The 24,422-nt window shown below is 37.0% G+C and overlaps 3 protein-coding genes across 3 annotated transcripts; all 3 read left to right on the forward strand.

Annotated features, from left to right (window-relative positions):
- The first annotated feature begins 3,708 nt into the window (after positions 1–3,708).
- LOC101314073 (homeobox-leucine zipper protein HAT7-like) lies at positions 3,709–5,793 on the forward strand. Its single transcript, XM_004296505.1, has 3 exons — positions 3,709–4,185; positions 4,260–4,678; positions 5,225–5,793. Exons 1-3 carry the CDS (start codon positions 4,065–4,067, stop codon positions 5,645–5,647), a joined length of 963 nt encoding a protein of 320 aa, XP_004296553.1. The 5' UTR covers positions 3,709–4,064; the 3' UTR covers positions 5,648–5,793.
- Positions 5,794–8,604: 2,811 nt separating this feature from the next.
- On the forward strand, positions 8,605–12,862 carry LOC101295909 (probable receptor-like protein kinase At5g15080-like). Its single transcript, XM_004297907.1, has 6 exons — positions 8,605–8,788; positions 10,268–10,605; positions 10,710–10,845; positions 11,384–11,520; positions 11,596–11,719; positions 12,258–12,862. The coding sequence occupies exons 1-6, from the start codon at positions 8,605–8,607 to the stop codon at positions 12,860–12,862; spliced, it is 1,524 nt and encodes a 507-aa protein (XP_004297955.1).
- Positions 12,863–15,391: 2,529 nt separating this feature from the next.
- Positions 15,392–17,374, forward strand: LOC101314362. The gene is made up of 3 exons (XM_004296506.1): positions 15,392–15,840; positions 15,971–16,165; positions 16,793–17,374. Exons 1-3 carry the CDS (start codon positions 15,609–15,611, stop codon positions 17,065–17,067), a joined length of 702 nt encoding a protein of 233 aa, XP_004296554.1. The 5' UTR covers positions 15,392–15,608; the 3' UTR covers positions 17,068–17,374.
- The last annotated feature ends 7,048 nt before the right edge of the window (positions 17,375–24,422 follow it).

The following is a 24,422-nucleotide window of genomic DNA, read 5'->3' on the forward strand; positions in this document are numbered from 1 at the left end:
ANAAANAAATATATATATATATATATATATATTAATACACTATATATATAAACAATAGAAAAAAAAAAAAAACCCCTTCAGCCTTGGCCCCGGTGCCAGCACACTTACAGCACTAGGCCAAGACCGGGCCTGGTTGTGTGGTTTAATGATTTATTTTACCTAGAAACATGTGACATACAGAAGAAAAGAAGAGAGAAAACAAGGAACTAAGTCTTTCCGTGCTAGACATGGCCAGTAACAAAATCACCGCAAGGGTGAGAAAAAGCTGAAAAAGCTAGAAGAAGAACAATAAGGATAGAGGGAAATAGGTAAAAGGCATAGCTAGAAAAGCCATGGAAATTTACCTTCGTATGATTCAACTTTTAGGATCGAACTAGAAGATGTCATATTTTTCAAGTAACTCATAGCAGGGGACGAGCAATTAAATAGAAATATCACATATAATTTCTTGTTAAGATGTATTGTTGTTGTATCTGCAGGGGCCTGCTTAATTAGTAGAAACAGACACCATATAAAAAAATCTTATCATTCCCTCACCCATCCTCATGTTATGTTTTAATTAGTAGATACAGAAGCACCATAATCTTTCCACACGTCTATTTTTCTTTCCCAAACCAGAACACTCTCATCTGCTTAAGGCAACTGAAACTCAATTGGATTCCCTTCTGACTGATCAATATAAGGGTGACTCTGTAAGGAAAGGTCTCCATCAGATTAAATGATATGATAAATGTTGGTGTATCAGAACACTGAGAAGTATAACTACAAGAACATAATGAACTAGAAGAAGTGCCATAAAATAGTGGGATATATGGTTGGAGAATAGAAGAAGCAGATATTGATGTAATAAACTAAAAGTTTAAATACCATTTTTGGTTGAAGAAGAAGAGGGGTAGGGAGAGGGGGAGGAGTTGAAGGGCAGGGCACATGGAAACAGAAGGCCATGTGGGGAAGATTCAGAAAGAGCACTTTGTTTAATTTCAAATTTTTTTGAGAGGTGGTGATGAGCTGAGGTGAGCAAGCTTAGCAACAAAAGGCAATAACATGGATGGATCCAAGTCATCCAACCTATCCCCAAGGGTGGGGGGTACCCTCTAAACTTCCAATAAAGGCATGTGATTGTAAGAGGAGCTTTGTTGTAGGCCAGGCTAATTCAGCAGTACTATCCCACTTACATGGGAACCACAAGCCTTCCCCAAAAGAACCTAACCCCATGTCTAAGGCTATCTTAATCTCTGTTTATCAGTGTGTGACCTAATTGCTTTTGATCAATGAGATTGTTTATGATGGGTAATCTTCTAGTGTGATTCAGAGATAGATTGACATTATATAAGTTCTAGTTTAGGAGTACAGGCACTTCTCCGATCCATAGTGAGGTAATTAAGTATACTTATCTTAGTAATATATTGACATGGAGTAAGATATATCTCTTAACTCATTATCTCGATCATTTTAACACTTTGCTCCATATTTTTTATGTTGGATATGGTACTGACATTTTCTCCGTTTAATATCTAAATCAAACTAATATAAAGATAACCGATAACAACGAAGACTCACAATAATGATAATTGATGAGACTAACCAACAAACCATCGTACGTATTGACTATGGAGATATGTTGGAGCCCTTAATGATGCATCCAAGATAAACGGACTGGCTGGAAGAAAAAAGTGTTTAGCGAAGAAACAAAGCTCTCATGTAATGTCCTTATAAGTTACAGATGCTAACAATAAGTGCTTAAAAGCTTGCTGAGAAATAGCTAATATATACCTGAGAAAAAGGAGAATAATCACACCGATGTTAGAATTTTTCTAGGTCTTGGCACTAGAAAAGTGAAAGCAACCATTGATTTCTGCATCCATGGAAAAATGACACAGAGAGTCCCATCGGTTTTCCTTTTGAGGGCATATCTGCTTAGCTTTCAAAGAAGAAGATGGAGGCTAAGGAGTGGGAAGAAATGACCCATTTTCAACTAATACGGAATCTCATGTGTTCTACCATTCCCACTTAATCATGTCCTCAGGACAATATATGTCGGGGTAGCAGTTGGTGATTAATTAAGATAATCATGCAGTGTTTCTTGTAGGTTAATTAGGTATATATGCCTACATCTAAGCACTACTTGAATTCCATCTCCTTAGTTACATCCGTGAACAATAAAATTAATTAGAAATCCTAGTTCTATCTCTCATTTCATGTGAACGAGCGATGATGTTTACGTGCTGATCGATTTGCTTATCCCACATTGAAGAACAATGTACAATTCGAAGCTATAGATACAGAGATGGAGTCAGCCAGGATTCTGATACGTGTGTATAATATTACAAATATGAGTTTCTTCAGTTCTCCTCGACCCGGCCCCTAATGCTGCAAGATAGAATAGTTACCTGGGCTAGTTGTAATATATTTTAACAACATGAAAATTTTTTACGAAAAGAAATTAACTAAACCTTAAAAAACGAGGCCGTAAAGCTTCAAAATCTTTAATCATCACCTCATACTCAACCACTTTAGCAATTTTTTTTTTTAATGTGAAGCACATTTTCAACGATTGATTTTTTATCATACATTTTGGTAATAAAGCTTCAAAATCTTTAATCATCACCTCATACTTAACCATGTACTTCAGCAAAATCTTTTCAATGTGAATCACATTTTTCAATGATCGATTTAATTTTCATCAAACATTCTTTTATGATTAAGCATCGTTGCCATGTTGTAGTTGCATATTGTTGGTGGCTTGCAACAACCAGATTTCTACCAAATTATGCACTTAATAGTTGATCAAGGAAGACTACTTATATGGTTACTATACTTGAAGAAGCATGCTAGCTCCACTAACTATTGTACATATACATATCAATCATCAAAGGTTGAAAAAAGAAAATTGATCAATTTCGAATGTTATATATGCTTATGTTTTTGTGTTATAACTTGATATTGTGCTGGTTTATGATTAAGCAACTAAACCTATATATAAAGTTTGTGTCAAAATTCTCACCTAATTCTTAAGCCTAGATAAGCATAGGGTTGGATCCGCAAGTGCTCATGATCGAGTTCAAATTAACTTTATGGCCTTTGATTTATTCACCAAGTCGAATCAATTTTTATAGTAACCGTGGTTGAAATCCCAAGGAGACGCAGCTGAGTATAATATATCCACATCTTTGAGACAGAATAACCAAAATTCTCCAGCAAATGACAGAGTCGGATCACTTGATTAATCGATAATGCAATGTCCACCAAGATGAATGTTAATTTAGTTCATCAATGGCTGCTAAACACACATTAGCTTGCTCTATATATTGTCTATTATTTTCCTCTCCTTGGATTCTGGGTTTTCATGTTGCCAAGTTTCCTCGTCACACATGATGTGATCCATGTGGAATCAAATATGTGATGCCAATGTGATTGTAGGGTTTCACTTTTCACCTTGCCTTACCCTTTATCGTTAATTAGTAATTACTTGATCAATGCCAGATTTACGTTCATTTTCTATAAATTCATGTTGCTGATGAACTGTAATATGGGATCTAATTTCTTTTTTCTTCTCTGTGATTTTAGATTCACATGATTTTCTGGGCTGAGATTTGTTTCATTTAAGTACCCCAGCTGATTTGTTAGTGTATTTAATTGTATGCAAGAGAGAGAGAGAGGAGGTATAGTTGTGTACTTGTGTATAATATAGTAGAGAGGTTGGAGAGGTTTCTTGGACCCATCCTAGGATATGGATCTCTCCCTCCTTTCTTTTTCGCTTCTTCTCTCTCTTCACCTAAAAATCGCTGTCTTTCAGTCTCTGCAGCACCCATCACCCTCTTCTCTCTTTCTGAAAGCTCTGTCACCATGAGAGTGAGAGCCAGACCATAATCCCAAAACCCCTTAAATTTGCTTCAAAAAAGCACCCAAACCAAGGACACTCATATCCTATATATCCTTAGCTGCATGAACAGTACCCATACCTAGCTAGCCCTTTTAGCAATAACATGCAACTCTGAGAGTGCAAGTGAGAGATAGAGAGAGACGAGATAGAGAAGAGAGCAGTTGCATTTTTGACATGAATCATGGCCTTCCCACCTTGTCATAGTTTCATGTTCCAAACCCATGAAGATCCAGACCTCCACCTCTCTGCAGCTTCTTCCTCCCTCAACAATCTTCCCTCTTGTCCACCGCAACACTTCCATGGTCTTTTTCTCTCTCACTCGTTTCTCTGTAATTGATATTATTGCTATGGGGTCTAATTATGTGTATAATTGCAGGCGGTGGCGGTGGAATTCCTTTCATGATGAAGAGATCGCTATCCTTCTCCGGGGATGATAAGTGCAATCACCATCACTATGATCATCAAGATCTGCATGGAGGAGGAGATCAAGATGATTTGTCTGATGATGGGTCACAGCTGATTGGGGAGAAGAAGAAAAGGCTGAACCTTGAGCAGGTTAAGACCCTTGAGAAGAGCTTTGAGATGGGGAACAAGCTTGAGCCTGAGAGGAAATTGCAGCTTGCTAAGGCTCTTGGTCTGCAGCCAAGACAGGTTGCCATATGGTTTCAGAACAGGAGGGCTAGGTGGAAGACAAAGCAGTTGGAGAAAGACTATGATGTCCTCAAGAAGAAGTTTGATGCTCTCAAGGCTGACAATGATGCCCTTCAATCTCACAACAAGAAACTTCAGTCTGAGGTAATTAACAGTAGTATGCTTAACCAGATCAGCTTTGGATGAAAACTGTTTTTATTTTTATTTTTATTTTTTATGGAGTTAGAATATTAGATTAACTTTGAATCTTTAAGTAGTTTATCTATATGAGATGATCGAAGATCAGTTTTGATTATGGTGCATTATGATTACTAGGACATCTTAATTCTACTAGTTGTTGGAGCTCTTGATCCAATGTACGATAAAATATATAATCACGTCCAAAAGTCATACTAATATTCCCTAATTTCTCTTATAATTAACTAGTCTGATGATCTGGTCAGTCTGTCTGTCAGATGTGCATCTGATGATCATCAACAAGAGTATTTTAATCTTGGTTGCCTTCAATTGTTGTAATACTTGTTATGTTAATTGATGACATTTTCCCCTTAAAATGACCGTTTGTAATCTTGTATACAACTGTGTCTATCGATCTGTATATCTTATCAAGTAAATTCAGGCGTGTGCTGCTTGTTTATATTCTTTCGTACTTCGTCTTGATTTCTTGAGTTCATATGCTCGATGATGCAGTTGTTGGCTATAAAAGGCAGTAAAGATTCAAACTTTGAAGGGGGGCTTAGCAATAACATGAAGAAAGAGACTGATCAAGGTTCATGGAGTAATGGCAGTACTGATGACAACAGTTCTGATCATATCAACTTAGACATGTCAAGAAGTACCACACCAGCAGCAACTAGCCCTCAATCAAATACCCAGATCACAAATGGATCAAAAAACCTGTTCCCATCATCCCTATGCAGGCCACCTCATGCTAGCATAACCCAACTCCTCCAAGGCTCATCAAGGTCATCAGACCTCCACTGCCTCAAAGTTGACCAGATGATTCAAGACGACCAAACCTTCTGCACCATGTTCAACAATGGCTCCATTGACCAAGACCACCAAGGTAACTTCTGGCCATGGCCTGCTGAGCAGCCGCACCATTTTCATTGATCAAACCCCATTACGCGGTTCCCGGCCATGGCTCAAATTCCTATGAGTTTTCAATTATCAATTCAAGTTTTTTGGCTGTAGAACATTGATGTACAGAGTTAAATATTTTTGCTAATTTCATCAGTAATCGATTGCCACTGAATAATACACTTAAAATTTCCATTTCACATTTTTTCCTTCTTCTGTATATATTACGCTAGCTACATTTGCTTGCTTGGTATCAGATCATATTAGGGATTAATATATTGGAGAAACACACACATGAACATGTGCCAGTGAGTGGATTTCCAGCTCTGGCATAGTTTTTTTTTTTTTGATTAGGAGCTCTGGCATAGCTGGTGCTTTGGATTTGTATATATTAGGGAATCAAAATTAGTAATTGGGCTGAAGTAATTGTCACAGTACAAATCAGAAGAGAAAAAAGCTGACTTCATGCATCAGAATTCAGAAGTAGTGATGATGATGAAGATTTAACTGAGGAAAAGTGTGAGGAAAATCTCAGTGGAAGATACAGGTACCTAAGGAAATGACTATTATCATCTGGAGGGGGAAATTAAAAGAGGTAAAGATTCTGAGCACACAGTCCAAGTAAGAAGAAGCCAAACAGAAGAGGAAGGAAGGGTTAGGAAATGGTCTCTGTTTTGTTTTTGAGGTTCTTGAAGGTGACGTTCGTAAATTTGCATCTGACAACTGAAAGTGTACGTCTAACTGCGTACTCACTCTGCGGCATATACATAAAACCATGTGAGCTTTCTGCCATCATATCCTTTTTCCTATCATTCAACACCACCCCCACCCAACACCAACACCTCTCTCTCCAAAACGAGCAAGTTTTTAAGCTTTCTATCATGGCTGTACAGAACAAGCGGTTGAGAGTACGTAGAGTTACTATTTTGATCACATTATTGATAACAGTGCTTCTGATGAGTACACGATATAACCAAGGAAATTTATTCAAAAAAGAAGAAGATTACACTGAAAAATGATGAGGTACATGAGAAGAAATTCATCTCTACGTGTCAGTCAGACAAACGATCAACAAATTCTAAAAAAAAAAAACGATCAACCAAACCAGAAATTAGGGAGAACTGACCAATCATGATTACCAAAAGAAATGATAAATGGAGGAGTTTATATCCCACCAATTTAAACATGTAGAGTTGATGCCATTGTTTGTCAAAACATCCGTAACTTGGTTGCCTTCACGTAACGATATGAATTGAGTGAAAGTGCATTTGATTCAAACCTGGTTCTTGTTGCGCTTTTCATAGTAAATGTACGTAGTCATCATTCTCGATCGACTACTAAACATCCCGAGCGCACCTAAGTTCTTTTCAAGTTTAAAGGAGCGTGAATATTCATAGAATCATAGGCCGGGTATTATTCACATACTCGTGTCTCAAAACACTACTCCCATCATTTAGTTTAGATCCCTAATTAGGACATTCCCTCTCGTTTTAATGAATTGTCAAAATGACCTCAACTATTCCCACTACATATAACATCAACATAGATCAAAGGAAGCTATACTGGATCAGAAGGGGGCCTCATATAGAAGAGCAAACTAGAATAAGAGAAGAAGAAAGAGGAAATGTCACATGTTTTGTGAGCATAATGTTGTTTTAGGGCAGCTTAATTTGTAAACTCATTTAAAAGAACATTGAATTAAGCAAAAAGATGGGATCATCCTCGTGGGAGTGTGAATCCAATGGATATATTAACCTACTATAGTCATCACATATATGATATATCAAATAACGAACTACCATATATCTTTTTTGGCAAATTGCCATATCTTCCCACTTTTATTTGGTATTTAAAATAGAGTGACAATTTGTTGACTCTAATTAATTCCCAACCCTCACAAAATAAAAATAAAAATTCATTACCATCTAAAGAATCAAAGCATGCAAAAAGGAGAAAGGTTCTCTTACCATCTGGGCTAAAGTTCCAGTTATCCAAGGAAAGATTTGTTCTTGGATCTTTTTGAGGTTGGCCCAAATAGAAATTGGCAAATCCGAGGAGAAGAACACTGCTACTTTGACAAGTTCCAAGCAAATAAACCCGACAAGGAAACACAAAAAGGTCCTCAAACATGTATAAAAAAAATAAAAGCAACCAAAACCCAGAAAGAGAACACCAAAAAAAAACCACCTTTCAATGCATTTTTACCAATTTTGAGTTGTTGACACACAATTTTGGGCACTCACTTCTCTAAAAAAAGAAAAACACCCCAAAATGTTATTTGAAATGCCAATATTGCAGAAGAGAGTGAGGAGCTTCTGCGCTCTGGATTTACCAGAAGAAGAAGCTGTAACGTAGAAGAGTGCCAAGTGGGAGGAAGCCAATATGGAAATGTTGGGGGAGGCATTGCATCACTGCCTGTGACTACTCTTCCTCATCCTCGCTGCTTTTCATGTTCAACGCACGTTTGTGGTACCATTGTTCCTCAAAAAGAACCAAACCGCATTCTTGGTTTTGTTGGTTTTCTGTTCTAGCTTAGACTCAATGCCAGCTTTTCTTTAATGTTGTTTTGTATCTATCTGTGGCCCCTCTTTCGCTTTCTCTCTCTCCCCGCGAGTGAAATGTGAGTGAGGTTTGTGTTTATAAGCTGGAAATGAGCTGAGCATTTTGATATGATCAGTTGCAGGGAATCTGTTTCTGGGTTGGTGTCGTCTTCTTCTTGCTTTGCATGTCCTTTTTTGCATCACAAGGGTCTTGTTTCATTGAGAATCATGGTCTTGGTTGCTGTTGGTTTTGGGTTGAATTGTTTCTGAAAAGGGTCTAATGTGTTTTGTTCTTGAATTTTGATGTTTTGGGTGGGTTTTTCCTTGATTGGGAGATTGTTATGCATTTTGGTTTTGTTGAATTGTTGAAGGGGGTTGAAAAGATTGGTTCTTTTGGTGAATGAGGGTGTTTTGAACTTGTGGGGGGTTTGATTTTAGGGTTCTGAGAATATGGGAGTCGGGGTTGAGGCTTTGCAGGTTGGGAGTTGGAACAAGGGAAAATCAAAGGGGAAGCATAAGATTGAGGAGGGAGATGAAATTAAAGGTTGTTGGATGAAGTTTAGGTTCATGGGGAGATGCTTGTCTCCAAAGACCAAAATGGATAATTCTACCAGTGGAACTAGCACACAATATGGTATAATTCAATCTGTTCCTTAAACCTTTGTATTATGTTACAATGTTTATAAATTCCTCTGCTCGAATTTTATGGTTTTGTTTGGAGTTAAGTGTTCAATATTGATTCTTTTCAATGTCAAGGGTGTTACTGTGTCTTACAGCATGCTTGTTGCCCCCCACAGATTTCTGTGTTCATAGAAAAGCATGTCATGTTATGTGCTATGGCTTATGAATCTTCATGGAGTACTCATTTAACTATTTACCATAAATATCTTTGGTCGTATGATCATATCTGTTTGTGGTTGGTTGCTTAAAATTGGTTTCAGTTGCTTAGCTGATAGCTCGTGTTGTTTCCTAATCAATAAAGGTTTGGAATTATCAAAGTACATCCATGAGGGTGTTGTCATATTTTTCATTTAGAATTGTACTGATGTGTGTTTTCTTAGTTGCATATATTTTCTAGCATGTTTTAGTTTTGTTCTTAACAAAGTCCTGTTATTTAGCTTCAACTTTGATCTGTGTTTGCTGGATGTTCCATGAACAACAGATGCACAGCCGGTTGGTTCTTCGATTATTATAAATAGATGCCATGCATCAGTTATGTTCAACTGTGTGCTGCATGAAATAATTCTGATTCCAATTTCCTCGGGGAAAATGATTGATCTTCTGTTGGCATTAATGCATTTTTTTGCAATGAGATGTGTTCTGTGTGCACGTGTCTTAAAGGCAAATCTAGCTTTACTCGCCTATACGTTTGTTAATGTGCTATGAAATGATTTTGACTCCAATTTGTACGAGGATTGATTAAGAGTTCTCTTTATAGTTTATACATATGTTGAGACTCGTGAGGGAAATGCAAGCGTTATAAACGTGTTGTGTGGAAAATACTAGCGTTAGCCGCCCATGCGCGAGTGTGGCAAGTGAAAACCGAAAAACATTTCTTTAAATATGTAACGGTCTGTATGTGCTTTGTAAAGTGTTTGACTTGCTTGTAGGTCACCTACTTATACTAGTAGTCCATATCCTTTTATATACTCTGAAAGTTAATTCTATTCTATATAGACACATGATCCTGTGATTGAAAGAAAATAGTGTTTGAAAAAGAAAATTATGAGAAGATACTCAACTAGGAAACACATTATCTTATTGCTTATTTTAGTACACTACTTGCCTTATCAATACTTTATGCATATCTAGGCATTTTTTTCAATGTATTATCATACTGAAAAGTTATTGCATTCATTCCATATTTTGGATCTGTGACTGCTGTTTATAGCTCATCGAATACGTGAATCATCATTAAATTTCATCGTCACCACCAGCAAACTTTGAACCCTTGACCTTGAGCATGCAAACATTGACAAGGCTCAAAAGAGGGCTGAGATAGCGATTTCTGTTTTTGATGAGATATTATAAAATGATTCTGTTTTAATAGCGGTGAGCTGGTTTTTTTAAAATTCATCTGATGATATATGTATTATCTTTTTTTTTGAACCAGAAGATAGCAAGTCTACAAATGACACAATCTACAACCATGCAGTAGCTCCAGGTGCTTTGTCTTCAACTACTAGTAACACAGAAAGTGCTTTGTCCACTCCCAAAGCACCTGAGGAACTGATAGTTGCTTCTCAGCTTCGAAGATTCACCTTCAATGAGCTTAAGTCAGCAGCAAAGAATTTTAGACCTGAGAATCTTTTGGGGGAAGGCGGATTTGGCTGTGTATACAAAGGCTGGATCAGTGAGACTGGAACGTCTCCAACAAAACCTGGTATCGGGCTTCCCGTCGCTGTAAAGACTCTGAACCATGATGGACTTCAGGGCCACAAAGAATGGATGGTATGGTGCCTCATTTTCATTTATCTGCATTAGCACTTATCAGGAATGAAAAGTATTTTCACTCCCATGATTGAAGGATAATTTTTGTCCTGTCCACTTTTCAGGCTGAAGTTATTTATCTTGGTGAATTGCTCCATCCTAACTTAGTCAAATTAGTTGGATATGGCATCGAGGATGATAAAAGATTACTTGTGTATGAGTTTATGCCTCGAGGGAGCTTGGAGAATCACCTCTTTAGAAGTATGAAAATTTATCTGTATCTCATAGAAATTTGTTTATCTGCAATTTGCTCTTCCTAGTGGCAATTTCTTTTAGTATATTTTTTGGGAGGTACCATGAAATGTGAATTTACTCTATGAAAGTAGAAGGTACAGAAAAGTTCCCATAATCACTTTGCAATTGTTGCAGGTACATCTGTGATTATTCTTTCATGTTTTATATTGTTACTTAGCTAATGCATCACTGCAGCATACTTTAAATGTTCTGTTCTTCTCACCCCTAGTTAATAGGCCTTATATTTTCTTGTTCTTGAAGTTTAGGTTTTTTTTTCCTTTAGATTTGCTGTTGTATTTGAACAGTTATGGCCCATATTGTATGTACACTATTCTATAATCACTTTCCAAAACAATGATTAAAATAGGCATGATACTTTCACCCTATAGTTTTTTCTTATATTGTTTTTATTCTTAGGGTGATAAGTTATGGGATATTATAATTACCTGACAATTTTCTAGTAGATGATTTAATGTTTCAGAAATAATGTTGTTATCCATTGTAGGGAACTTGCCTCTTCCTTGGTCCATCAGAATGAAAATAGCTCTTGGTGCTGCAAAGGGTCTTGCATATCTTCATGAGGAATCTGAAAGACCGGTGATTTTTCGAGATTTTAAAACATCTAACATCTTATTAGATGCGGTGCGTAACTAAGCTTAACTTTCAAATTTTTGTTTTGTCCTCCCCCTGTTTTCTAATGATTTAATATTATTCCAGGACTACAACGCCAAGCTTTCTGATTTTGGGCTCGCTAAAGATGGTCCAGAGGGAGAAAAAACCCATGTCTCCACCCGAGTGATGGGCACTTACGGTTATGCGGCACCCGAGTATGTTATGACAGGTTAGTATTATAAACTGTATGTATCGTCTTGTTTGCCTTGTTCTAAAATTTTTGACTGCATGTTGTTGAACTCTGTGTTCTTTTGTATTGGCATTGCTTGCACCCAAAATCTGATAGACCTGACACTCTTAGGTATATACCTACATAGACAGGAAGTATTGGAATTACTTCCTGTGTATTGGTATATACTACGAAGAATAACTATACACCACAGTCATCACATGCCTGCCATTGTATTGGAATTACCGTCTTTTTTCCATTGATGCAGCTGACACATTTTTGCTCATGAAAGGTATGTCTATAATGTATAGCAGGTCAGCCTTTCATGTTCTAGTTGAATTAAATTTATTTTCTGAGCATTATGTTCGTAGCTTATGCTTATCATTTTCCCAGCTCCAGTTCTGTTGTGCATAATACTCGACTCTATATGCATGACAGTACATCCATATACACTTGTTTAAAAGTGTCAAGTGTGAACTAATTTAGTGTTCAAGGGTATTTGCCAATTAATCCAATTTTATGTCTTCATCTTCTATAGGTCACCTTACTTCAAAAAGTGATGTATATAGTTTTGGGGTGGTTCTGCTTGAATTACTGATTGGACGAAGATCTATGGACAAAAATCGACCCCAAGGAGAGCACAACTTGGTGGAGTGGGCACGCCCACATCTTGGAGATAGGCGAAGATACTACCGACTAATAGATCCTCGACTTGAAGGTCGCTTCTCAATTAAAGGTGCTGAAATGGCATTTCAGTTGGCTGCCCACTGTCTTAGTCGTAACCCAAAGGCTAGACCTCTTATGAGTGAAGTTGTTCAAGTGATCAAGCCTCTGCTGCACCTCAAGGATCAAGCATATTCCTCATCTCACCCCCAAGGCATGCACACAGAGCGTCCTGGTTCCAGTCCCAACTTTAGAAATGGCCTTTGGGTTCCGGCAAGGAATGGACAACCATCTAGAAGTCAGTCTCTACCAAATGGTCCCAATGTCTCACCATATCACCTTAGCCATCCTCACCGCTCTCTACCAAATGGTCCCAATGTCTCACCATATCACCTTAACCATCCTCACCGATCACCCAAACCATCTACAGCTAAGTCCCCCAAAACTACACCAAAATCACCCAAACCTGCTACTGCTTGATTGTAAGATTGAGTCAGATCTAGAAGTGATCTGTTTTTTGGAGGGGTGATAATATAAGCTAGGTTTTGCCTTGGCCATGCAGTTGCAGCTGGACTTTAGGAATCCATACACAACATAGCATAGTATATTAACAAAGAAATATATATCTACAGCTTTTATTTCTAGGTCATTGTCCTTTCGATCAAAATCAAAGAGAACTTTTACTTTGCAGCTGCATGTTGTAATGTACAGGTGATGCTTTTTAATTTTTATATGTTTTCCCTTGCAAGTTCCTATCTTTGTAAATAGTCTTTGATCTGTGTATTTCCCTTTTGATATGCTTGAGGGGGAATGGTCTCTCTCCTTTTAGAGAATCTGAACTGTTTCATGTGGCTACTTGCATTCCTGCATCATCCTCCTAGAACAGCTTTGGGATAACAATTTGGGTAGCTGCAAATGATACTATATAAGCTTTGTGTATCAACTATATCGGAAATGTGTTGTTTGTAGAAAAATGATGACTTAAAAGCTTGAACTTCAATTTTTTGGAAAGAAAATGTAACAGGGGCCTTGTGTTAATATTAATTAAGTTCATTGGAATTGGAACTCGTTGTCAGAGTATTTGTAACTTTTATGTCTCCATACAGTTCAAGTTTTGCTGCTGCTTGTCTAACAAATTTTTTATTAACATTGACACCAGATAAACAAATAGGTAAGCTTGATGTAAAGCCCAAACTTTGTCTAACAAATTTTTTTATTAACATTGGCACCAGAGAAACAAATAGGTAAGCCTGATGTAAAACCCAAACTTTGTGAAGTTTGTATGAAGGTCGGGGACCACATGTCAATTAGATGTCTCTACTTGGAGGATGTTCCAAACCTTGACACCGCAGTTGTTGGTGAGGGCTATGAAATATGTTGCCATCACTGCCTTGAGTCGGATCACGGCCACCCCAAGGGAAGTTGGGCAGAATTTGCATATAAATTGAGTAATGATGAAGAATGCTCAGATGAAGACTCAGAGTCTGAATCAGATGTTGAGCCTTAACTTTGTGAAGGTCGTGGACCACTTGTTATTTATATGTCCGATCCCTACTTGTATGGCAAGTTTGATCCCTAAAGACATACTATGATGTAGCGACTAACTACTTGATTCAAGCAGTATTTTAGATGGGCAGAGAACTGTTATGTGAATAAGAACCTCTAGAAGTGTCTGTGTTGTTAAGAATTAAACTTATCATTGTCCTACTGTTGTTTGCCTCTCTTTTAGATTTGTGAAGATAATTTATTGGTATCTTTGGTTTTGTCTCACTTTCATGTATTTTCACTTTGATCTCTAACATTCGCTCATGCTCGTGCGCTTTGAGATTTGGTTTTATCTTCTTATTCTTCTTTTATTGAATTGTTTCTAGTTTTTTTTTTTTTTTTTTTTTTGGGACGGTGTGGTTTACAAGATCATGAGTTTATAATACGAGTGTGCTGAGTATTTCGGTTGCCCAATCTCAGTTGGTTTTCTGAAATCAATCACTAATGCATGAGCAATTAATTATGTTAAAAGAATTGATAATCTTGATTTTTTGAGGTTTATGAGCCTCAAGTCTCTAGATATTGTTAGGTTTACTGGAATTGGAGCTCATTGCCAGAGTATTTGTAACTTTTATGACTCTATACTGCAGGTTCAGGTTTAATTTGTTACAAGTATGTTTTCTTAGTTTTCCGCAAATGATACTATATAAACTCTGTGGATCAACTGTATTGGAAATATGTTAATTGTAGAAATTATTGAAAAAATAAAATAAAATAACAGTCTTTAGATATTGAGGTTTCATTAGCCTCCAATCTCTATCTTCAGTGAACCTAACTAGTACAGTGGTAATTGCATTCTTGTTTTTGGTTGTGGAATGTCATCATGACCTCTTACAATTTCCTCTAATTTAGTACCGAAATGTCAAGTGGGCCTATAGAAATCTTCTTAGCTAGTTCGGGGGTCGTGGTAGAATTATGGCCTCTGGGTTATGCTATTGTCAACTAGGCCTTATGAATAGTAAAGAATCAATAAGGTGGCATGCCAACTTAGCTAAATCACTTACAACAATAGCTCTTAAGAGACTATTTCAAGAGATTGCGATGGAAAAATGCATCTCAACCACATGTAATAAATATAAAAATTAAAATTATAGAACTTATTTTAGATTTATTTGTCCCTCATATGAGCATGCCTTGTGAAAACTATCCTGAAACCAGCATGATAGTGTTTTCTGGTTATTAATGAAACAAAGGCGACCAAGGTTATTGCTATTTGGTATTCCCAACTAAAAGAAAAATATTATAAATCAAGGTTGTGAAAAGAAAAAAATTAAAGTGAATTTTTGAAAAAAGAAATTTGATCATGTGTTATTATATAATCTCTTTTTAAGTATATAGAAAGAAACATAATCCTATTCTTACCTGTAAACATATTATTACATGGATTCGGAAATCATATTCCTGTTAGCAGCAGACGAAAACGCGCACACAAAATGAACATCCTAAAAGGAAGGTGAGAGTGTGAGACATATTAATAGAAAACTGAAAAAGTTGTAAGAAAAAAAAAAGGGAAAATAAAACACATATATTGTTCGGGCCAAGTTGCGGACCCAGGCCAGACCCGGCCTTGTTTGTCACCGGCTCACCGCAATATATAGAACAAACTGAATTCCAATTCTAGATCTGTAAATTCTCCCAAACCAAAAAAAATAAACAAGTTTTGATCTGAGAAATCAGGGCAATGGATCTGATGCGCTACCAACCTGCTATCGGCGGCTCCGCCCGGGCTACTCCGGCCGAGGCCGGCTGCGGGAGCTGGAAGCAGGGAGACGGATGTCATGACATCAAACATGATTCCTCTAAGAAACGAGCGCTTTCGGGAGAAGAACTCAAACAGTTTCTCTATGATTCCTCTAGGAAATCCGAGATTTCGGAACGAGAGTTACAAGAGATATTTGTGAAGATCGTCAAGGGTATGTTTTATATAAATTTATATATATATATTTGTGTTTTAGCGTTTCAGTTTGGTTGGTAATGTTTAGGGTAGGAAATTTCTATCATGTATTTTGGCCGTGACTTGGATGTTTCCTTCTCTTCAAACAGGTGCCGATCCTAACCATAAATTGTCTGAAAGTGAAGCCGAATCCACAAGGAATCTGTTAGATGGGTGGAGAGTTAGAGGAGAGTTGTTTATGTTGCCGCACGAGGAATTCGTAAAGAGGGTGTTTATATCTGATGAGGAATTTGAAAAGATATGCAAGGAAGCCGAGGCAGCTAGGAAACTGGAGATAGCTGAACGTATGCTTTTGATCCTTATTTTGCAGTCTGAATCTAATTAAGCTTGAATCTCATGTGTTTTTCGTTGTTTATTTTTTTGTTCTACTTGTGGTTTTTTTTTAAAATAAATAAATTATACAATCAGGTTAAAATTCTTGTTACAAGTTTGTTTTCTTAGTTTTCCGCAAGTGCTATTATATAAATTTTTTGTATTAACTGTATTGGAAATATGTTGTTTGTAGAAAAATGATTGATGACTTAAAAGCTTGAAATTGAATTTTTCAGTAAGAAAATGTAATAGGGGCCTTTTGTTTTTCCCATTAGGTTCACTGGAACTCATTGCCAAAGTATTTTTGTTGTTACAAGTTTGTTTTCTTAGTTTTCTGCAAATGATACTATATAAGTAAGCTTTGTGTATCAACTGTATTGGAAATGTGTTGTTTGTAGAAAAATGTTGACTTAAAAGCTTGAACTTCAATTTTTTGGTAAGAACATGTAATAGGGGCCTTGTGTTATATTAATTTGGTTCACTGGAATTGGAACTCATTGCCAGAGTATTTATAACTTTTATGACAACATACCGTTCAAGTTTTGCTGCTTCTTGTCTAACAAATTTTTAATTGACATTGGCACCACAAAAACAAACAGGTAAGCCTGATGAAAAGCCTAAATATTGTGAAGTTTGTATGAAGGTCGGGTACCACATGTCATTTCGGTGTCCTTACTTGGAAGATATTCCAAACCCCGACACCGCAGTTGTTGGCGAGGGCTATGAAATAATTTGCCATTGCTGCCTTGAGTCGGATCATGGCCACCCCAAGGGAAGCTGGGCAGGATTTGCATGGAATAAGAGTTGTGATTGGTTTGAAAAGCTGATGCCCCGTGATCAAGAAGACTCAGATTCAGAATCAGATGAAGACTAGTCTGAATAAGATGATGAGCCTTAACTTTGTGAAGGTTGTGGACCACTTGTCATTTGAATGTCCCTACTTGTATGGCAAGTCTGATCCCTGAAGACATAATATGTAGCGATTAACTACTTGATTCAGTGTAGTATTTTAGATGGCCAGAGAACTGTTATGTGAATAAGAACCTCTAAAAGTGTCGTGTTGTTAAGAACTTATCATTGTCGTACTGTTGTTTGCTTCCCTTTTAGACTTTGTGAAGATAATTTATTGGTATCTTTGGTTTTGTCTCACTTTCATGTATTTTCGCTTTGATCTCTTTAACATTCGCTCATACTCCCTCTTGATGTGGTTTTATCTCCCTGTTGTGCTTTGATATTTGGTTTGATCTTCTTCTTATTCTTCTTTTATTGAATTGTCTTCTTTTTTTATTTTTTTGAACTTTGTGGTTTATAAGATCCTGAGTTTATAATATCTGAGTGTGCTGAATGTTTCGGTTGCCAAATTTCAGTTGGTTTTCTGAATTCGGACACCAATGCATGAGCAACTAATTATGTTAAATCTTGATTTCTTGAGGTTTATGAGCCTCAAGTCCAGATTTTGTTAGGTTCACTGGAATTGGAACTCATTGCCAGAGTATTTGTAACTTTTATGAATACACAATTCAAGTTTTGTTACAAGTATGTTTTCTTAGTTTTCTGCAAGTGAAATTATATATATACTTTGTGGATCAATTGTATTGGAAATATGTTGATTGTAGAAACTATTGAAAAATAAAATAAAATAAACAGTCTCTAGAGTATTGGAAATATGTTGATTGTAGAAATTATTGAAAAAATAAAATAAAATAAACAGTCTCTAGATATTGAGGTTTCATAAGCCTCTAATCTCAATCTTCAGTGAACCTAACTAGTACGGTAGTAATTGCATTCTTGTTCTTTTTTAATCTTCAACGTTGCTCAGTGCTTTGAACAACGATGTAATTGCATTCTTGTTTTTGGTCGTGGAATTTCAAAATGGCCTCTTACAATTTCCTCTAATTTAGTATCAGAATGTCAAGCGGGCCTAGAGAAATCTTTCTAGTTTGGGGGTCGCGGCAGAACTCTGGGTTATGCTATTATCAACTAGGCCTCGCGAATAGTAAAGAATCAATAAGATGACATGTCAATGTAACTGAATCACTTACAACAATAGCTCTTAAGAGACGGTTACAAGAGACTGATAGAAAAATGCATCTCAATCACATGTCATAAATTTAATAACTGAAATTATACAACTTATTTTCCGTCGTTAGATTTATTTGTCCATCAATCTCTTAAAAATTGTCCTTTAGATGAGCATACCTTGTGAAAACTATCCTAAAACGATAGTGTTTTTCGGTCATCAATGAAACAAAGCTAAAAGAAAAATATTATAAATCAAGGTTGCGAAACAAAAAATATATATCTACATATTTGTTTTATTAACCAGATGATTCATCAATCTTCAGTGTTGTTATTGAAACTCAATGCATCCAGAAAATGAAGAACGAAAAGTTCTGGCCATCCCGTTCTGCCGGAAGAGGTGCTCAAAAGGAACGACATGCAGACTCTTAGACACAACCCACCAGTCAGTTAATGTATGTGAACATACAAAGCATCCACAACACTGACTAGAGGTCCATTTAGCCAACACGAATGAATGTCCCTTTCCGTCTAAACATGAATGATCTCACAATGTCAGTTCAACGACAACAGACCATGTCAACTAGTCATTAGAGCCTCATAATCACTTAATTTGGTCGAACTCCTCTTGAGTCTCGAAGAAAGGTTTTCATAAGTTCCCGTGACCAGTACTAGTTTTGGATCATCAGCAGGAATCTCACCTTCCAGCAATTAGAGTAACAAAGGAATTGCAATTGTCCAAAACAACACAAATGAAAAGACCCAGCTCATTCTGATGTACCAGTAAAGCTTAAATGTGTATTGAAAAAACAGGGTTTAATGAACGCAAAAAAAAAAGGGAGTATACTGAACTCAAAATCATATCAGAGAAACCAAGAAAAATTTCAACTACAATTTATTCTAACGTACGGCACTTGTGTGAGACCCAGGTTCATAAGCATATGATCAATTTAAATTTGAAACTACACCATGGGACTTTGTTCTAAATGCACCAAGTGAACAATCCCCCAATGCCTCTCTGTTGTGGTTTTGAACTGTGGAGTTGGATACTGCAAGTGTTGAAATATGGGGTTAGATACTGCAAGTGTCCAGTTAGACATAGAATGACATCACACAATTGTAATAGCTGGTTCAAATCCATGATGGATTCAGACACTATCAAGAGACAGGAAATCTCAATGAGCTTGCATTGACACATATTCTAAAGGATGCAAAAGTCTCATCTAAATGTTCTTAGTGGAAAGTTAGAATTTGACATTGGACTATAAATTTTGTGAAGAAAAAGGTGCTGCCATTTCTAAAACTCATATTTCTCTGGAAAAATTTTCTTTTGCTGCTATGATCCCGGCATGAAATCACCCCTGCAAAACAAAGATCCAAACGTAAATGTAGTATCCGAACAGCAGATATAGCAAGAACTATCTAACATGGAAAGTTTAAAACCATATACCGGACTCAATTCCATAATTGTAACTTGGTTTCTTAACACAACGCCCTAATATGATAAAACCAGCAGTCATTTGCAAGCATCGACTTCATTGAAGACTTGAAATAGAACAGACACACAAAGCAATAACACCCAATTGACAGTGACACCAAAAGTGCTAAAGTAAAAACTGCACCAAATTCATTCCTACATATATGCCTCCACGAATCACCAAAGCACCAAAATTTATATAAAAACGTAACCCATTAACAGAACCAAAACAAAGTTCGCCTCAACTTAGAAAAGTCACAAAGAACAGAAGTGATTCAGAATTTCTTGATAATTCATTCATCCCTAAGAATAGGGTTAATATACATGATACATAGTAACATATTAGGAAAGATACATAGTAACTTGTTAGGAAACTAATATTACTAATATATTTACATTCTTAGGACCATATGGGCGCGTGACTCACACCAACACTCCCTCTCAAGTTGGTGCATACAAATCGCAAATGCCTAACTTGTCAAATGAGTCACGAAAGGCCTTAACTGAGAGAGTCTTTGTAAGAATATCAGCTAACTGCTCCTCTGTACAGACAAAAGAGAAATAAATGACTTCTCCATCTAATTTCTCCTTAATGAAGTGTTGTTCTACCTCCACATGCTTAGTACGATCATGTTGAACATGATTGTGTGCAATTTTAATTGCAGCTTTATTATCACAATACAAAGCCATAGCCTTGCTCTGTTTAAACCCCAAATCTCTCAGCAAATGTCTCAACCACAACATCTCACAAAGTTCTCGAGCCATTCCTATATACTCTGTTTTAGCACTAGAAACGAGCCACCACTTACTCTGCCAAGTTACCAAGTTACCACAAACAAATGTAAAAGAAATAGAAGTAGACCGACGATATGTGATGTTACCTGTCCAATCTGCATCTGTGTATCTAGAAACATCCAAGTGACTATGCTTGGAAAAGATCAATCTTTTCCCTGGAGCAGACTTCAAATACCGCAATATGCAAAACACAGCGTCCATATGAGTCTCACTGGAATTATGCATGAATTGACTGACAACACTAACCGCATAGGCTAAGTCTGGTCTAATGTGAGATAAATAAATCAACCGACCAACTAACCTTTAATATCTTGCTTTATTCGTAGGAACTTGATCTAAATACTCTGCTAACCGATAGTTCTACTTAATAGGAGTATCAGCAGGTTTGCAGTCAAGCATACTTGTTTCTGCTAACAAGTCTAGAACATACTTTCGTTGACTCAAAACAATGCAATTTTTTTCACAAGCAACTTCAATTCCCAAGAAGTACTTTAAACTACCCAAATCATTCATCTCAAATTCAGAAGACAACTATACTTGTAATCTCTGTATCTCCTCACTATCATCACCTGTCATAACCATATCATCTACATAAATAATTGAGGCTGTCACCTTACCACACCGATGTTTAAGAAATAAAGTATGATCTGAGTAGCTCTGACGGTATCCAATTCTTTTCATAAACTTGCTAAACCGTCCAAACCAAGCTTTGGGAGATTGCTTCAGACCATAGAGAGATTTCTTCAACTTACACACCATCTGTTCTCTAGTAGAAGTACCGTACCCAGGAGGCAAATCCATAAACTTATTCATGCAAATCACCATGTAAGAACACATTTTTAACATCAAATTGCTGCAGTTGCCAATCAAGGTTAGCTGCTAACGAAAGAAGTACCCGAATTATGTTCATTTTAGCCATAGGCGCAAAAGTCTCATCATAATCTATCGCATGCTTCTGAGTATAACCTTTTGCTACTAACCTTGCCTTGTACCTATCTACTGAACCATTAGAATTATGTTTCACAATATACACCCACAGACAACCAACTGTCTTCTTCCCTAGTGGCAATGACATTAACTCCCACATATGATTCTTCTCAAGAGCATCCATCTCAACTTTCATTACTGCATCCATTTCTCATCCCTCATAGCATCATGCATTTTACTAGGAAGAGACACAGAAGATAATTGATTCATAAATGCTACATATGGTTTAGACAACCTATGGGTAGACACATAATTAGCAACTAGATATTTACCCTTAGCACTTAGAGTAGGTTCATAATGTTTTGGAGGCTGACCACGAGTTGAACGACTAGGCAAGATTTTGGTTTGAACATTATTTGACACAGAAGAACTATTAGAAAAACAAGGATTAGGACATATCTCGGGTGATTATTCAACAAGTGAAACCGATGAAGAAGTGGGAGAGACAGAAGAGCTATTTAAAATACCGTCAGAAGACTGCAACACATCATTAGATTCAGGATCTGAAATCACTTCCTTAACCGATCGGTCGGATTGTTCTGGATCTAATTGATCGTTGGGTAAAGCACTGCCCAAAGATTCTTCTCTAACCGGACAATCAGATTGATCTGGTGTGTCACTAATTCCACTGTTTTCTGTTTTTACCTCGGATGACTGATCTGTAGAGTTGGGCTGACCATTTGGTGAAATTTTGTCATTCCTTTCAAGCTTTGTTGATACACACTCCACCCCTTGTGACTTCTGGTGTCACACTCCCATTCTATCTAACAAACAAATCTTCATAATAACTAAACCTCTCCTCCTGACGAGGAGTCACAAGAGGCAAGAAATAACATACATCTTCATTTATAGTAACATCTATGGTGACATAAAACCTCTGGGACTGAGGGTGATAACATTTGTAGCCTTTCTGATGAGAGCCATACCCAACAAATACATAATTAAGAGCTCTAGCATCTAATTTTGACCTTCGATTTTTATAGAGACGAACATAAGCAACACAACCAAAGACACGAGCATGAAGAGTATTAGCTGAAGGGATAGAAACGTAGTTAGACAAGACCTGAAGTGGGACACGACCTTGAAGAGGGGCAGAGGGAAGGCGGTTAATAAGATGAGAAGCACATAAAACAGCTTCTCCCCAAAGGTACTTCGGCATATTAGCACTTAGCAAAAGAGATCGAGCGAAGCCATATCCAAAAGGTGACGATTTTTCCGTTCAGACACCCTATTTTGCTCAGGTGTCTGTGGACATGAAGTTTGATAGATTATGCCGTGGTGTTGGAAATACTCACGAAAAAAATGATTGACAAACTCCCCCCTTGATCGGAACGAAAGACCTTAATATGAGCATCATATTGAGTACGAACAAGATTATGGAATGTTGTAAAGGCAAAGAAAACATATGCTCTCGACTTAAGCAAAACTACCCAAGATAATTGAGTAAAGTCATCAATGAATAACACAAAGTAACACATTCCAGAAAGAGTAAAATTTTTGGAAGGACCCCACACATCAGAATGGATTAACTCAAACGGAGAACTACTAGAATGAAAACTTGAAGGATAGCTAGACCTATGACTCTTAGCCAAAGCATAAGTTTCACAATGCAAACTAGACTCACTCACTATGAAAACAACGAAGGCATGGACTTTTTCATTACCCCAAAAGATGGATGTCCCAGACTCCTGTGCCACAACCATAACTCACTCAACCGATCAGAACTCAATGTCAGGGCCAAAGGTTGTTCTGGTGCTTGTGCTTGTCCTGCGTACATGCAATCTAAGTGAAACAGTCTCCCCCTCAGGTCTCTCTTGCCAATGATCACCCGAGTGCATAGATTCTGAAAAACAACATATATTGGATAAAAGGTCACATAACACTTATTTTGTGAACTCAACTGAGATACTGATAATAGAGATGAGACAATGAGGGTACATAAAGGACATCATGTAAAACAATGGACGATGTTACTTGGATAGACCCAATACCTAAGACCGGAAAAGATGCACTATTTGCGTTAGAGACATGAGAAATAGGAAGATAAGACATAGACATAAAAGAAACATTTATCATAGGTCATATGGTCTGACGCACCAAAATCAATAATTCATGTATCTCCACCAGTAAAGTTAGCAACATGTAAAACAACACCATATTTACCTCGAGTTTCCTTAGTCAAGGAAACATTACCCGTTGAAGGATCTTGGCCTTTAATGCCACCAAAATCAGGTTCTTGCACCAATCGAATTGCCGCTTTGTCGCTTAGACCAACACGACCTCCACGTCCTTCAATGTTATTGCTTCCTCTCCAACCAGATTTGTTGGAAGTAACGTCAGATTCTGAACCATCGATAATCTTCAAGTCCACCATCTTTCTTCTTCTACTCAATTTTTTTTTTTTTTTCCAAGAAACCTACAACTTTGTAACAAACCCAAAGTACCTCCAAGATGTGCAGACTATCTCAATATTCAAGAAAGGACAAACTAATGATTAAGGATGAAACTAATTGCTTCGCAAGAAACCAACCAAGGCTAGCTATTAGCAAAACCAACAAAAGGGACCAATTGATTTGTAGAAATTACAAATCAATTTACAAAGGGACCAACAGAAGTACCAAATCACCAACTTGACCAAATGAACCACGCCAACCAAATTAAAAGGACCAAATCAACAAAAAAACTGAATTTGCAGCAGAAAAAGCAAACCGAGTCCAAGAGGATCTCAGCTCTGATACAGTCACAAAAAACATAAATGAATGAGAATTTCTTGATAATTCATTCATCTCTAAGAATATGATTAATATACATGATACATAGTAACCTATTAAGAAAGATACATAGTAACCTATTAGGAAACTAATATTACTAATATAATATTTACATTCCTAGCACCACAAGGATGCGTGACTCACTCCAACAAGAAACAGCCGAGAACTATTAAATTAGTG

The sequence above is a fragment of the Fragaria vesca genome, linkage group LG4, assembly GCF_000184155.1.
Source record: "Fragaria vesca subsp. vesca linkage group LG4, FraVesHawaii_1.0, whole genome shotgun sequence".
NCBI classification, from domain to species: domain Eukaryota; kingdom Viridiplantae; phylum Streptophyta; class Magnoliopsida; order Rosales; family Rosaceae; genus Fragaria; species Fragaria vesca.

Coding starts and splice junctions, on each gene's coding strand:
- LOC101295909 (XM_004297907.1), top strand. CDS start 8,605: ATGGGAGTCGGGGTTGAGGCTTTGCAGGTTGGGAGTTGGAACAAGGGA. Junction 10,846..11,383: donor GGAGAATCACCTCTTTAGAA/GTATGAAAATTT, acceptor TATCCATTGTAG/GGAACTTGCCTCTTCCTTGG. Junction 11,720..12,257: donor ACCCGAGTATGTTATGACAG/GTTAGTATTATA, acceptor CATCTTCTATAG/GTCACCTTACTTCAAAAAGT.
- LOC101314362 (XM_004296506.1), top strand. CDS start 15,609: ATGGATCTGATGCGCTACCAACCTGCTATCGGCGGCTCCGCCCGGGCT. Junction 15,841..15,970: donor ATTTGTGAAGATCGTCAAGG/GTATGTTTTATA, acceptor CTCTTCAAACAG/GTGCCGATCCTAACCATAAA. Junction 16,166..16,792: donor GAAACTGGAGATAGCTGAAC/GTATGCTTTTGA, acceptor AAAAACAAACAG/GTAAGCCTGATGAAAAGCCT.
- LOC101314073 (XM_004296505.1), top strand. CDS start 4,065: ATGGCCTTCCCACCTTGTCATAGTTTCATGTTCCAAACCCATGAAGAT. Junction 4,186..4,259: donor TCCACCGCAACACTTCCATG/GTCTTTTTCTCT, acceptor GTATAATTGCAG/GCGGTGGCGGTGGAATTCCT. Junction 4,679..5,224: donor ACAAGAAACTTCAGTCTGAG/GTAATTAACAGT, acceptor TCGATGATGCAG/TTGTTGGCTATAAAAGGCAG.